We start from the raw sequence: 16,741 nt of genomic DNA on the forward strand, positions 1-16,741 counted from the left end.
GAGGCCAAGGATGTTTTTTGCTTTAACCCTTGCAACAATTCTTCATGTGGGTTGACTGTTTGGAACTGCTCCCAGTCAGATTGGTAATGGATTTGCTGTTATCCTCATCAGTTCTTTTTTTCACTTCCCTGGAGAAAGAGAGAGATAGAGGTAGAGACAGAGGTAGAGGTAGAGATAGAGGGGGATTACTCAGGTACAAAATTAAACCACAAATGGCTCCATAGTAACAAAAACAGCACTGCTGAGCACTTGCCATGTGCCATCCAGACATTGTTGCAAATGCTTTATAGGTGTTAACTTATTTAATCCTCACAAAAACCATAGGAATTGTTGTGCCCCATTTTATATTTTATATATGAGAAATCCCCTTCAGTCACACAGCTGGAGAAGGGGCAGAGCTGGGATTCAAACCCTGCAGACTGGCTCCAGCACCTGCATTCTGAGCACCAGGCCCTACACTCAGGCATGCATGCAGATGCACATGCACAGGTACATATACACATGTGTACACACATATGTACACAGACTCCTCTTGCTCTCTCCTGTGGTTTCACATGCTTTATAGTGTGCCACACACACAGCTCACTCTTAACAATCTGGATCATGGCTCCATCCTCAGCCAATGCTTGCTGACATTAACAAAAGCAATGATGACTTTATAAGCATTCTTTAATTATACATGATCCTGAAAGTGACAATGGTTAAAATCCACCAAAAAAAAAACAAAAAGCAAAAAAAACCTTCCTTTAGCATCTTCCTAAATTTCTTTTAGAATTAACTGTTAGAGGAAACACTAACAAAAGATCTCCATGATCTCAAGTGTCCTTCCAAGTGCAGCCCCTGAGGATGCTTGTGAAATATCAGATCCTGAAGTCTTACTTTAGATAAGCTGAATGACAATCTCTATGGGTGAGGGGAGTGTGATAGCTAGTTCCCAAGACATCCCCAAACAATTCCACCCTTCCCTGTCAGTGCCTAGTGCTCCCCCAGTAAGAGATAGAGCCCGTGCACCACTCCCTTGGTCAGGACCGGCTCTGTGACTGCTCAGGCCAACGGAACACCACGGAAACGGCATGCTGTGACTACCCAGCCAGGCGTCAATAAGGCCTGGCCGCTTTGAGCTGCCATTTAAACTGTCCAGGGGGAGAGGCCAGCAAAGGAGCCATGGGAGATGAGAGAACGCGAGGCAGCGCACCCTGGTGGCAGACGCGAGGCAGCGCACCCTGATGGCAGACGTCCAGCCTGAGATAGCCCAGCAGCCATCTGACTGCAAACGTGGGAGACACCGAGGAACCTTCCAACAGAGTGAAGCCAATTCTGGTCATCTCAAAAAATACAAAGGGGGTATTGTTTTAGGCAACTAAGTTTTGGGGTGCTTTGTTCCAGAGCAGTAGACGAATGAAACTGTTTGTTATAGAGTGGTAGATACGGCACTCAGCAAGTTCTCACTACAGCAATGCTGCTCAACGGCAATAAAATGTAACCCACATATGTAATTTAAAATTTTTTAGTAGCTACACTAAAAAAATGTAACGCGAAAGAGGTGAAATTTATTTTAATATATTTAACTCAGTAGAATGAAAATATCATTTCAGCATGTTATCAATAAAAATATTAATGAGCTACATTACAATTTTTATAGTATTTAATATATACAGCACATCTCAATTTGGATTAGCCATACTTCAGGTGGCTAGTGGCTACCAATTTGGTCAGCACAGCTCCTGAAGGTGCTGATAGGTGTTAACTTTTGAAAACCACTGCACTGTGAGCAGGAAAAAAAGAGAAAATAATTCTTACTGAAGGCCAGCTAATAAACACTATGCTACACGTTTTCATATTTTTCTTATTTAATACACACCACAACACACACACACACACACCCATGACAGGTGACAAGTGACAGGTCAGCATTATTACCCTCACTTCACAGATGAGGAAACAGGAAAAAAAAAAAGAAGAAACACAATTCAGTCCCTAAGACCCTGTAAGACTCATTTCAGACTTCTGACCTCCAGAAATGTAAGATATATTTTCACTGCTTAAACTACTAGGTTAGTGGGAATTTGTTACAGCAACAACGTAAGACTAATACAACTTGCAATTGCAAAATCTCCATCATTAGGTCATTCAACAAATATCCAATTTATGCCCAGCTCTGGGATCCTCAATTAGTGAGCTTTGAGGCAGAGTCAGGAGTCTAAATAAATCATTACCAGGTCCCGAGAGAGCAGCTACCACACACGCACAGTGTGCTGCAGGAACACAGAGGGTGCACCGCAGTGTGCTAGGTGCAGGGAAGGCAGGCCTTATGGAGATGGTGCTTCATGGAGACTTCGAAAGCAGAGTGACCTCTTGATAGAATAGGAATTCACCTTCAGTTAATGAGGAAAGGAGATTCCAGGTGCAGGGAATAGCATGCACAAAGGCAAAGAGGCACAGAAGAGCTGGGCCACCACTGGAAACAAAGTTTGCTACGTCTATAGATTATCATTGGTTTGGGAAGCAAGGTAAGAGATACAATCGGAATGGTAGGTCAGGTCAGGCTACGAGAGACTAAGCCACGTGCTAAGGAGCTCACACTCTATGCTGTAGGTAGGACACCAGTGTGGGGGTGTAAGCAAGAGAATAAGTATTAATTGCATTTTTATTTTTAAAAATTACCCTGATTACAGGGTAGAGGATAATCTGATGTTGGAGAAATGCTGAAGCAGAAACTTAGGTGCCTCCTGCAAAGGCAGGAAATTCCCACACAATAAATTCTCAAGCCTGAAGCAAAGCAGAGGGAGAGAAGGGAAAGAGAGAAAAGAAGGAGGAGATGGAAGAGAGAGAAAAGAGGAGAGAAAGGGAGAAGAGAGAGAATGAGAGAGAGAGGGAGGGAAGGAAAATGACTGAAAATATGAACAAATGAAAATATGGACAGATTCAGGACAGACTACAGAGAGGTCACTGAATGAACAGAGCCCCAGAACTCACTAGAGGAAGATGATGAAGGAAGATTGGGAGGAGTTAATATTGACTCCAATTTACCATTTTTAATTATAATTTTGGTAGTTTCCTGAGAAGGGGAATATAGAATGAGAAATGACTTTAAAGAAAACTTAATACCTTAGAATATGTTGGGTCAGTTACGCCTACAGAATTTCCAGTTGTTGGGTGGGAATATGGTTATAGAATCAAAAAGAAGTGGGGGTTGAAAATATACAAATTGGAAGTCACCAGCTAGAAACAGTTCCAGAAACCATGAGGATGGAAGATATTAGGCAGAAAGAGAGTAAAGAGGAAGAGAATGCAGAATGAAATCCTAAAATTACCAACATTTAAATAGCAATCCAATGATTCAGATTAATAGTGAAAAGTCCCAATTTTGCCACTTAGTAGCTGTGTCACTTTGAGTAAGGTGATTAATCACTCTAATTCTCAATTTTCTTATCTGTACAATGGGTATAATAAACACAGCATCCTCATAAGGCAAATGACATCTCTCCCTTCTGGGAGGTCCAGTGGCCTCTATCAGCTACATATTATATGGCTGCCTGGTCATACGCTTTTTTTATTTTTTCTCTAACATTAAATTGCACAGCCTGTCTCACATTCCCTTGATATCTCTACTGAACCATGTGCAGGGCTTTCTTATGCTGAGTGCTCATTATAATACGTGCATTATTGAACCTGAAAGCAAATAAGGGAGCAAAATAGGTATCCACATCATTCATCTGGCCTTCAGTTTCTTTAATCCACCAAAAATGTAGGCATGTCTCATTTTAAGGAAATTAGAAAGATATAATCCCAAACATCTAAAACAGGTTTAAGGTTGGGAAAATTAAATTATCTCACCAAAAACTACCATTTGCTTAACAACCACATTTTAAATGACTCAATCTTAGGAAAAGATTTTCGCCCAAAGGGCTCAGTAATTGCACCAGACTGATAACATCAGCCTGAGCTTTCCACATTTTTATCAAATTTCAGGCCATTGAGCAATTGAAATGGCTGTTGAATTTGAATCAATGGCAAAATGTTTAAAGCCTGTGGTTCTGGAGATGGCAAATTCACTTACCAATGGACAATGGTTGTGATGAATGGCCTATCAGCACTAGAGGGAAATTGCATTTCTAAGAAAAACTTTTCCTGGGATTGAGAGGTTTTCCAAGAAAAAGCTGAGCAGTTCAGGTGGTTACGCAAACATTTACGGCCTCCCTTCAAAAATGAATCCTTCAGACAGTGCATATCCATAAACCCATCTAGTTCAAGTTTTATGATATGACATGGTGTGAAAGGAACTGTGTTGGGAATTATCTATCTTACAAGCTCTAAATCAAGAACTTACATGTTTTGCATTACCTGTGGAGACTATACTGTTTCCTTTTAAGACTTAGGTACTTTGACAAGTAAATCAGGAGGTAGAGTATAAAGCAAACTGAAGTTTTTATATATTTGCTTTCTTTATAATTTTCATATTTAACAAACTGCTAACATGATTAGAGACCTCAAACCAGCCATAATGCAGTAACAACAATAAAAAAATAAATAAAAAATAAAATAAAAACGACTTCTTGACTTCTTAATAAATGATTCACAAGAAGTGCCCTCGTTATCAAAATGCCTGTGCACACAAGTGTTTTATGTAAACAAACCCAGGCCTGGTGGAAGCTCCACCATATAAACAGGGCTGCTGCTTGGCTGACTCAATACACTGGCAGGAGCAGATGGGGACAGGAGGCTTACAGCCTCTCCCATCTTTATGATATAATAAAGAAAATCGATTCTGCACTCTGGGTGTGACCATGGCAATATGGAGTCATTTAACTTTAACATGACTCTACAAGACAAGTCAGCATCAAATAACTATTACGTTATTCAGTGGAGTACAGGCTGTTACATAGAGAACCACACTTTCAGAGCTAGAAAGGGCGTTAGAGATCACTGTTCAGCCTCCTCTGTTATTTTACAGTTTAGAGATGCCTAAAGGAAGACAGGGACTTGTTCAAGACTTCGCAGCTATTCAGGGGTAGATTTAAGGTTCGACTTTGAGCCTCCTGATACCACAATCCTTCAACACCCTGGGCAGCAGCCAACAGCCACGCAGAGGGCCTGACCTGCAGCATCCTTTCCTGCTCAGATGGAGCAGCAATTCAGCACTGCACTGCCCACGGCAGCCCTGAGCTCCTGTCCAGCCTTGGGACCAATGATGCTCTAAAGACCTGCAGATCCTTCCCACACCCATGTACCTCACCAGGCACATCATTCCCATCCAGGAAGTCTCATGTACATTTGAATGAAACACCCACACAACCATCTGAAAAAAGTGAACGCACTGACCAATTCAGCAATTACTCCATCTTCAGTCCACTTCACTGAAACTCCCCCCTTCCCCATTTACTGAATGTATCTTGTTTGACCAAAATGGCTGTGCACCCACAGGTGTATGGAATCCATTATTTTACCTAATCTATGAAGGTTTTATTTTGGCTCTTATTTGACAAATGTGATATTAGCCCACAATTATTCTACTAATCACAAGCAAAAATTATATAATTCACTTGAATTTATACATGTTTAAATGTTTGCTTTATTTTATTTTACTTATTTATTTTTTTACCTGTTTTAGGTCATACTCAAAGTTAGCACTGTTTTTGCTCTAAACAAAAATGATTTCCAGTGTGGTAGTGGGAGGTGGCTCTCTCTCTTGGACGGATGTCAAAGGAGGTAATGTTCAACAACTCTGATTTTAAGCTCAAGGCATCTTCCAAGGCCTGCCACAAACTAATGCCACACAGGCCACCTAAGGTTCTGGGGCCCATTCCCTGATTCTCTCAAGTGAGAGCCACAGTCTCTGCCAAGGCCCCAGTCCACGCCTTCGATTAATAGAATTCTATTCTAATAAGCACTATAAACATCAAGTTAGTTAACAGAAAAGCAGCATTTAAAACACTGCAAAGTATTTTAACTGTCAACGTATACTAGCAGAAGAGGCCAATTATCATACTCAAGTTAAGATTCTTGTAAAACCTCACAAGTGATGAGGAAAAGCACTATATTATGTCTAAGCACTATGCCTAAAATTATGTCTTTGCTTTGTCAGCAATTAAAGATCATTGGCAACATACATATTTTTATTCTTCTTTATTTTTCTTTTTTTGGATATTTAATCCTGTTAGGCCAATAATAAATCATCTTTTCATTTGTGGCAGAAAACCAGGCAGAATAGATTAAGTCTAATAGATAATGTTGTTATTTCCTAAGAATACTCTAAGGATTAAAACACATTTATATCCAAACTCCTCAATGATGCAATTTCTTATTCTGATCTACATCCCGAAATGTTATTTATTATTAACACCATTGCTTTAGCTTAATGATTATCTGGGTAATAATTTTAACAAAGTGCTTCCAACTGGCATGACACATAATTTTACTGATGTTTTATTTCCTTTACCCTGGAAAATGTCGTAATAGTTATATTCATAATAGTCTCTTGTATTTAAAATCTCATTCCTGGAAATGATTCAAATAAGTTAACTATTAGCTTTGTGGTGACATTTTCCAGAAAGGTCAGCACTACCTTGGGTGCACCTGCTTTGTTCTGGCAGTAAAAGTATTTTGCCCATGTTTACAGTGAACAAGCAGCAGTATCGGTTTTTATAAAATCCATGTTTGTTTCTCTAACCACTACTGAAAGACAAGACAGTGTTTTCCAATGTATATTCATGTGATGGTCAAGAAATTTGACATATGCAGCAACTAAGTGAAAATTCAACCCTACTTCCAGTTTTCCAAATATGAGACAAACTTTACCGGGCAAGATGGAGAACAGCTTCCACTATATTTGAACCGTCTTTGGCACTTGTTTCACAGAATAATGCCCCGTAGGTCTGCAGAAAGAAATAGACACCACTAAATAACACTTCCTGAAATTTTAGCTTATAAATCAACAAAATAAAAATATTTCCATTAGGAAAGAACTGTGTGTGCTGCAGGCCTGGGTGTAGGTTACACGGTCGTGCATAAGATACAGAAAAGATGCGATGGCTGCTCTAGAGCAGGAAGAAAGAGAGAAACCAAACAGTAGGGAAGGAATCCGCAGTGGGACCTTTACCCACAAGTCCCCAAATCCATAAAAAAATCTCTAAAAACCATAAAATGAAAACGAGTAGTGCTGCTACTGAGTTCTACAGACAGATGTTATAAGGTGAAATACAGAGTATCTTTGAGGATGCATAAGTGGTGAGATGCATAAATAAGTAACCCTGGGAAATGCTAAGAAATTGTGGGGAGGGAAAAAAAAACTGGCATGTGTCCAGGAATTATGAAATCTCTAGGGGGACATGCGGGACAGAGTCTGACATGCGGATTACATGTGTTTAACGTCTGTGTCCCTCGGACAATAAACTACATGAGGATAAGGACTGTCTATTTTGTTCCCTACTCTTTGCTCAGCACACAATGAAGTGCTTGTCACATGGTGGAGACAATTAAATATGTGTTGAATGAATCTTTTCTGCATTCATTGCCTAGTTTTTATGCTTATTATATTTGGTTCACAGTTCTGAATTTAAAATGAGAGAGATTTCCTAACTTAACATAGTGAAATTCAAACTTCTGTTTAAAGTTTACATGTATATTCTACATAGAAGTCCTTTCATGGTGCTGATGATAGACAACAATGACAGCAACGTTAAATCAGACTGTTACGGTATGGACTTCTTGGCTGACTCAAGATAAATCTGATTCCATATAGGGCAGGACAAGTCAGAAGAGGGTCGCATAGCACTCTGACACAGTGATCATAACAGGAGGGTAAACACTGCCCACAATAGTATTCTAAGCAGGAATGAGCTCCATTTGCTGTACAAAAACGCATAACCAAAAATAACTGTAGACTATTCCAACTGAACATAAATTTTCCAAAAAAAACAAGTCTTCCGAGTCTCTTCTACCCAGGCACTATCTTCTGCCCCTTGGCACTGTAATTCTCTGGAACCAAACCCATCTTTTCAAAATAGGACGCCCATTCTTCTTCCTTTAGCTAGATTCTAGGACTAGAGAAGGATTCCAGGAACTAGGTGAGAGTGAAGAGGAAGACGGGCCAGTTCTGGCTCCTCTTTGTCAGTGATAATCAGTGCGGGGAAATGACCAGGGGCCGTTTTAGTTCTATGAGGGATTTAACCCTTATACTCATGAAGGGTAAGGGACACTTGGAGTCCTGCCTGCATAACAAGGCCTGAAGCCCCACTGAACAGGGTGGAGAATTGTCAGAGAACCTCTTAAGCGCAAGTAGACAAAAGTGAAAGACCTTTTCCAATTTGGAACCATTCTCACTCTTACCATTGCCAGTTTTTCTCCAAAGTATCCTGGGACACATTTTTGTCCCTCAGCAGCAGCAGTGTCACGAAGATCAGCCTTGTTTCCTACCAACATGATAGGAATACTCTCACGGGTTGCATCCTACCAGAAAGAAAAGAAAAAAAGTGTGCATACATCAAATGTTGGACAAGTGACAACAATGATGGCTGTAGGTATCATTTCTGAATGCCCCTTGTGTACCACATGATGCACTGATAATATCTTTTAACCTTAAAATCTCTAAAAAGGGGCAAACATTTTCCCATTGCCAGGTAAGAACACTGAAACTCAAAGAGGTTACATGGAAACTGGTAAGGGCCCAGGCCAGGGTCCAAACTGCCTGCATCCCCCTTCATACTATACAAACCTGTATAAACTCAGGAAAGCATGACCACAGGATTGCATTTGACAGTGGTAAAAACCTCATTTTCCACAACTTTGCCTCCAAGCAACAGTGATTACAAGTCAACTTCATTATCCCAGATACAAAACACACAAGTATCCCTCAGCTATGATGGGACCAAAATGGAGTTTGAAAGTGTCCCATACTCACTGCTATCTGATTAACGACAAAAGCAAAGTAACATTTTTCTTAGGAGGAGTCAACTACAAATCATTAAAAGTAACATCTTCTAAGGATAACGCTTCCAAAATAGCATATTCAAACTGTCACACCATCTCACATTCTCAGCGGAGCTGGCGGAATATGTGATGTGAAGGGCAGAGCTGAGTTAGATACCGGACCCCTCGAACCCCCTCGCTGTACACAGACTGTGTGAAACCAGGTGAGTCTCATTTTTCTGCCTCAATTTCCCTATCTCTAAAATGGAGGGATCAGTAAAGGCATGTGCCACCTCAGCAGGCTCTGATGAGAACAGGAGAAGATAACCTGGCTAGCACAGGAAAACAGGTTCCTGGTTCCTGAACAAGAGAAGCAGCAGACCTGGCTAAGGTATGTGGAGCTTACTCTTTGTTGTGCCTAAAGACACCCAGATTCTCACTCAGTTTGGTGCTGTATCTGATACAGGATCAAGAGCCTCAAAAATAACGACATTACATTTGACTTCCTTTCTCTTCAGACCATTTTCCTCTAACTGGAGGTATCAGAGTGTGGTAAGAGTGGAGGAGAGAAGGGAGTAAAAGGCCCTCCCCAAACCTACCCGAACCGCCCATCAATGTGTTAATTAATTGTGTTCTTTGGCAGTCTGCTCAGGATCTAAGGGGACGTCATTTGGAAGCCACTAATCAAATATTCACTTAAGTAAACCAAGAATCTGAGCATCTAAATGACTTCCCAAAGTCACACAGGTAAATACCTCCTTCAAGTCTTGACTCAAATATCACCTTCTCGTGAGGCTGCCCTAACCACACTAATGAAAACTGCAGCCCACTGCCCTGCCTTTTGTTTCTATAACATTTATCACTTTCTATCATTTTATTTAATTTGTTTGTTGCTATTATCTCTCCTACACTAAAGTACAAGCTCTGTTTTATTAACAGATATATCCCAAGCACCCATATAACACCTACACAGAGGTACCCCAAAATATTTTTGAATGTGTGAAAGTCAGGAGGAGATCATGTCTCAAATGTCTCTATTCAACATTTACCCAAATAGTCAATCAATGAATTATTCACGACAGATAAGTTAATGGCCATAATTTTATTTTACCCTTAATTTTATCACAAGATTTTATAACCCAGTGGTTTTCGATCAAAGTGTATTAATTATTAATTCAGAGGGTCCATTCACCACTGACATTCTACTTCTCAATCCTCTGGCCTATCCCAATGATCACATCATTAATTTCTACCCATATTTACAGTAGCCACATAAATTGTCCCTATAGAATTCCTCAAATTGGAAAGGGTGACCCATGGTAAAGGTTTATCATGCTCATTTTTTTTCTAATATGAAAGTCAAATGCTAAGTGGTCTCTAATTTTTTCTATATAACAAATTCAAGAATTCATCTTAAATGCAGTTTTCTTACTCTTCAGATCCTGTGAAAGGTGTTACCGATAGCTGAAAAGGTCATTTACCCTGTGTAGGTGCTCAGAAGATCATGACAGTGGGGCTCCTGGCACATACTACGGCTGGTCACCAAGGGCTATTTCAACACTGGGACTACCTTGCTGTTTATGCTTCCTTTTCTCGAGCATAATCCAAAGACTTAAAATTAATACTATGTCCAACAGTTTCAACAATAAAGTTTTTCTATAATTTCAAATATTCATGTGTCTGAGTTAGTTGGGATTATCCAGTATTCTCCAGATTCATTGCTTTATCGCATGGAGGTCCATTTGTTCCCACGGAGTAGATGTTTCTCCTCTATGCACTAACTGTACCTAGGAATTCCTTCCTTGACCTCAAAAGCTTCTTCTTGTTATCTCCTGCTCAGTCTGGTGCTTTATCAAGGGAGCAACTATGTTGAATCAGGCGGTCCAATTCTAGCCCCTGTTCCAGCCCTAACCTCTAAGTAACTATAAGCTAGTGTCAGATACTTTCTATGCCTCAGGTTTCTCATAATAAGTGAAAATAACACTATGTTTCTTCCTTTCTAAGATGTTACAGGGATGACTATAATGTGGAAAATTTTACGAAACAAAAATATTATATAAATGTCAACATTTTTATTGTCATGAAATTTCAGTAGACTAAAATACACATTTATCACTGCCAATTACAATGTCACTTCTCATATTATTTCTTTAGTTAGAAAGAGAATATTAATTCTGTTTTTTACAGGGCATGAAATAGGTCTAACTGAAGACTCTAGAAGCAAACTTGAGATCAGAGTAATCAGTTCTATGTTTAGCTACTCCTGCATTTAATGCCTGTTAAAAATTACAGATAATAGACTTACTTGAAAATTTGTATTAGCCACTAGTTTTGGTTTTTTTTGTTTTTTGTTTTTTCCAAAGAGAGTATGCTGAACTGTAGCTTATACTATAGTTTTATGTTGGTTAATAACTTCTGGCACTAACTGTGGTCAAATCATTTCCCACTTTTAAAAATTATCGAATGTGAAATGAAAGGATTTCAAAGCTCCTCAGGTGAAAACACCATCTCATTTGATCAAAAAAAGACCAGACAGTTGTCACACATGCTAAAAATACAAATCAGTGTTTCAGTTGTAACTTGAGATATGTAAAGACACAAATCACTACCAGGGCTAAGAACACAGTCACTATAGAATTTGGGCTTCACATGTGCTCACACTGGATGGTGTTTCACCTGTACTTCTAGTACATGGGGAAGCCCCTTACACACTCAACCATATGACATGCCAGCTATACCACGCTCTTGTTTGAAAGAGCTGCCGCTTCTCAGGTTACCTGCATTTTTATTCGTTTCTACTGGGGTTCTGATTTTATCTGTTAAGAAAACCCAGAAGTTTTATTCCCAGAAGTTTCTGTTAGTCATGTCATTGGCTTTGTGAGAACTTGCCCAGCTACTGAGAGAGACCAATACTGCCGAGTGCCATTGGCAACTCTGCCTCTGACATCCATTTCTTCTTGATAGCTTGGATAAGTGGCTTCATATCACGTTCACTTCAATGAAGAAGAGCACTAGCATTTTTGAAGATGGCCTGCAACTGCCCTGTGTAATTTTCTGTTTCTCTGTTTTGACTTCTTACCTCAATCATATCTACCCATTCTCGTACGTTTAGAAAGCTTTTCTCACACGTAACATCGTACAGCAGCAAAACACCATCTGCCCTTCGAAAGTAAGACTTGGCAATACTTCTGAACCTGGAAAAGAGGAAAGCGCTTAGGTAACCGTTCTAATCAGTCAGTTTGGTGCTGCTTCATTCTTTCTCTTTTATGATCACTTCTTTCTCATCTTCTCTACTAAGCCCCAATTGATAAGAATCTGATGGCAACATATCACCATGAAATTGCCATCTCCAAGGCCTAGAATGACCCACTAAAAAGTAACAGAATGAGAATCTGGGACACTGATTTTTAAAAAGCCAATCATTTGCTCCACCAAACAATCCCAAGAATGTCAATAAACCCGAAAGCATAACCAGGACAAGGTTGCAAGCATAATTTCTAAAAATTTCAGTCTTGGCAGCAAGCTACCAGAACCCACGTGTGGGACACAGAGAAGGATGGAAGAAATGCGCATTAGAGAAAAACTGGGAGAGGGGGTAGTACTGTAGGTGGGGGAAAGAAGAACTAACATTGTGGAACACCAGGAGTACCAGAAGCTTTACATACACAAGGGTGGGGCATTCACCAGGGGAGGAGCAGACCTCGGCATGTACATCCTAATGCTAAACCTAGTGTGATATTTTATAGTATGTTAAATGGAGTTACATCAACCACAAATATTTTTAAATGTGTTGAGGCTCCCAGTCTGCTAGAGAATATGAGCTCCATGTGGGCAGGTATTTGTGTCTATTCACTGTTGAATCTTAGTAGCCTAAATGGTACCTGGTACAGAGGTAGGTGGGTACCCCATATTTACTTATTGAACAACTGGATAGATTCTGCTCCCAAAGACTTGGGCAATACTAAAACCCATGCTTAATGCTCTGGTCACAGGCAATGAATGTGAGGTAAGATACTGTCACCAGACGCGAGTCTGCTATTTAGTTTGTGCCTCTGCCTTTGAATGAAGGAGAACTGACGGGTTCTCTACTCTACCATTTTTTGTCCCCCAGCTAAGTAGCTCTTCACACTGACACTGCACTCAGGGGTGCTGTCTCATCTAAACTCCGTTAGGAGAGGGCACTCTCTTTCTCAGCTGAACACGAGCTCAATGGAAGTTTAAGATCCTCTTCTTACACAACTGACAAGATAAGTGAAGGAGGAAAGGACGTGGGGAAGAGTATTCCTGAAATTCTAATATACAATAGAATTATATAGTCTATTATAATTATATAATTATAAAAATTAAAAAAAGCAAGCCAGGCATCCTACAAAGCTTGTGTGTGCAAACGTAAGCAGAGCCCAAAGCATCATGAAAAGCACTTGCCTCTCCTGACCAGCAGTATCCCAAAGCTGCAGAACTGTTCGCTCTCCATCTACGATGAGAGTTTTCATTTGAAAATCGACTCCTGAAAAGGAATTCAAGAGAACATGGAGAACATGATGTAAATAATTCCACTGGTTTTTACCTTCAAGCCCACTTCAGATGAAATAAAAGCCAATAAGGCAAACAGCCCAGTGAGGTAGAGAGGAATGAACACGGTCTTCAAGGAGAGTGACCTTCACTTACTAATTATAAGTCAGACCACATATGTGTGCACAGATGCACCGTCTGCAGGCCAGCTGACTTGGGGAAATATTTAATCTGTGGATAAAGGGAAAGTTTATGTTCTATTTGTCCATGTAATTAGATGAACTCAGTTATATCTGTGTGTGTGCATGTACATAAATATGTGTGTATATGTGTGTACGTATATATTCATGTATATGTTTATGTGACATGTACATACACATGCTCTCTAGCAACTGTACCAAAAACTGCAGTCTTTTTATGAGTCAAATTGAAGTGAACTTTCAGCTTTGTTATCTTGAAGGGCCTGACAGAGAACCATAAATTTACAAAGACGTCCGTTGTGAAGAGGGTAATCAAACTGTTCTAATGGTTAACAAAATACAAACGTTTAGATGAAGAAGAAAAATAAATGATAATTTGCATATCTCCAACGCTTTACTGATTATTATGCAAACCTGGGAAACCAGGACACTATTTCTTTCTTTGTCCTGAAAGAGATCACTCTTGAATACCATTGTAGAGCAAGTGGGGGGAGCATACCTCTAGCTATGATTTTGACTATAATAGCAAACTAGCCATCAATAATGTCACTTTATCAACATTAAATGACATCTTATCAGAAAAGCTTTCCTGGCCACGCTGTGTAAAACTACACCTCTCCTCAAACCTCATATATTTTTTATTTGTTTTTCATCCATTTTCCTCCTTTGGGTCTAAGTTCCTTGAGGGCTGACATTTAGTTGTCTCTGTTCATCGTGTATCCTTGACACCTACAACTGTATTTGGCTCATAGCAGGACTCCAGAAATGTTTGCTGAATGAATGGATCGGTCACCTCAGGCTCTAAACTTGGTGTGGTTGATCTGATTGGTTAAGTAGATACCTCTGTCCTTTGTGAGGTTTCTTTTCCTAAATTTGAGACTTAGCCAGAACAGAGGAGGACCATCCTGTCAACAAGGACACACACACGTACAGAGAGAAAAAGAAAAGAGATATTGAGAGAGAAAGAGATTTGTGTATCTGTGTATATAATTCTTAAAGAAAATAAAATCAAGCTAAAGAAGGCCCTTTCCCCCATTAATAACTGAAAAAGGAATCGTACCCAGGGTGGCACTTGTGTTTCCTCGAAATTCATTCTTGCAAAGTCTCATGAGGAAACTAGACTTCCCCACTGCAGCATCCCCAGCAAGCACAAGCTTGTAAGCCTTCTGTGAGCTGGAAGATTTATGGTTATCATCCACCATGTCTGTCTAGGGAAAAAGAGCCACAGTGGGTGACAAAGGGAATGCCAGTTTTCTTCCTAATAAGTTACATGGCATAGAAAGTTAATAGTGTTCATGAATAAAAGTGTCTCAGGAATACCTACCTGGGGTGAAAGTGCCAAGATGGGCTTTCTTGAAACGCCAACGATGCTGCCTTCACTAACAGACCCCTGAGGCTTCCAGTCTAAGGCAGAAGCCATACCTTCTGCACCATACGTCTCCTCATCCTTTATATCAGGAACCTGTTTTTTTTTAAAAAAAAAAAAAAGTTAGCTATTAAAAAACAAAGTTTCTCATTACACATATACATCATAGATTAAAGAGAAGAAAAATATACAGCTGAATCTACAGTCAATGATGTTATGAAATAGAGTGGCCGCAAATGGCAATCTATGAGAATTTCTCCCTAATTTGGTAAAGGAAGGAAAAAATTCTACTACGTTTCATATGTATAATGTTTAAAATTGATCCCCATGACAGATAAAAATCAAACAGGGTGACAGAGCTCCAGCGAAGATAAGGCCTGGGAAAGTAGTGATTTCTGGGACTTACATCTGTGTCTGAAGCATCACCGGCAAAGCCCTCCTGAGTGCCATGTGACCTCTGAAATGCCCTCTGGTGTTTGTATTCCACCTCCGAGTCATACTCGTTGGAATCTCTCAGGGTGGACAAGCCACTGTCAAAGCAGCTCTCAGGCAGGCTGTCAACTTCACAATTCATCCTCTGCATAGGATCACAGAGAGCCAACGAGTCACAGTCCTCATCCACGTAGGAAGAGCGGGAAGACCTGGGGGTAAAGGAGAAGACTGCTTTATCTGAGGGTTCGCAAGGGTCGAGACTACACAAGCAGTAGTCAGACAGAATGGATTCAAGAAGACCGACATTCTCTCTTTGGCCGAGAGCCACAATGTATTCCATGATTAAGCATCAGGGGAAATAAAATGTTCAAAGCCATATCAGTTCATTCTATGCAATAATCAATAAAGATACTCAAATCAAATCTTTAATAAATGAACTTGTTTTTTTAAATCACCTTCTTTATTTCCTGATACAAAAACAATTACAGTTTTCAGAACGTAAGCGCAATCTCAAGTTGCATTAAGAACACTGTATGTAGAACACGTGAACCTTTTTGCTCTAATGTAGTCCGACCACATTCTGAACAATATGTCCATTTCTGGATAACATCTGATCTTAAAAGGGATGCCAAGAACCTGGATAGGAAAGGCAAGCATGATGACGTGAGACTCAAAACCCTCACATATGAGAAATGGCTCAGTGTACTCAGCTCAAATCTTACTGGTTTCTCTGTTCAAATAATCAAAGGGCTGACACATGAAAAAGAATACATTCTCTTGGGTTGCCCAAGACAAAATAAGGGCGAACTTTCTGGGAGTCATATTTCTAATCGACATGGTGAAAAAGGACAAGTTATTTAGTCCCCACTACATACTGGGCACACACAGTGGTTGGCATACATACACAATCTCATCAGAAAAGAAGAATGGGCAAAGTACATGAGTCTCCAGATACAAGAAATAATAAGAGATGGATATCCTTAGAAAAGACAGGGTGATCTTAAAATAAAAAAATTAAGCCATATAAGTCTGAGAAGTCAAAAACATTTTGGTGCCTTTAGCAAATGTTTAAAATTAAGGGAAAAGATGATTTAACCACCATACTCTCTCTAAATATGTTGTTCAATTATGAAGTCTTTATCCTGGGACAGGAACCTCATACCAAATCTCAATCTACTAGACAGCAAGGGGTAGGGTGTGTGTGCGTGTGTGTGTGTGTGTGTGTGAGTGTGTGTAAGTTTTTCGTTGTTTCATTATTTCTGAAACTCTCCTTCTGAAATTGATGTTAGGTCGATCTGTAAGGAACCTAAGGAAACCAGTCTCA

General features: G+C 39.8%; 1 protein-coding gene across 2 annotated transcripts in view; it reads right to left on the minus strand.

The window, feature by feature from the left end:
* The window catches only part of RASEF (RAS and EF-hand domain containing), a 63,416-nt gene continuing 46,675 nt past the window's right edge, over nt 1-16,741 (minus strand). For both annotated transcript variants that reach the window (XM_011372041.2, XM_011372040.2), the window contains 8 exons: nt 15,392-15,626; nt 14,944-15,081; nt 14,680-14,827; nt 13,333-13,414; nt 11,987-12,101; nt 8,329-8,448; nt 6,799-6,875; nt 1-128 (listed from right to left, as the gene is read on the minus strand). In XM_011372041.2, the coding sequence (XP_011370343.2) occupies nt 23-128; nt 6,799-6,875; nt 8,329-8,448; nt 11,987-12,101; nt 13,333-13,414; nt 14,680-14,827; nt 14,944-15,081; nt 15,392-15,626 (1,021 nt within the window). In that variant the 3' untranslated portion in view covers nt 1-22. The remainder of the gene's footprint in view (nt 129-6,798; nt 6,876-8,328; nt 8,449-11,986; nt 12,102-13,332; nt 13,415-14,679; nt 14,828-14,943; nt 15,082-15,391; nt 15,627-16,741) is intronic.

Source organism: Pteropus vampyrus, unplaced genomic scaffold, assembly GCF_000151845.1.
Source record: "Pteropus vampyrus isolate Shadow unplaced genomic scaffold, Pvam_2.0 Scaffold199, whole genome shotgun sequence".
NCBI classification, from domain to species: domain Eukaryota; kingdom Metazoa; phylum Chordata; class Mammalia; order Chiroptera; family Pteropodidae; genus Pteropus; species Pteropus vampyrus.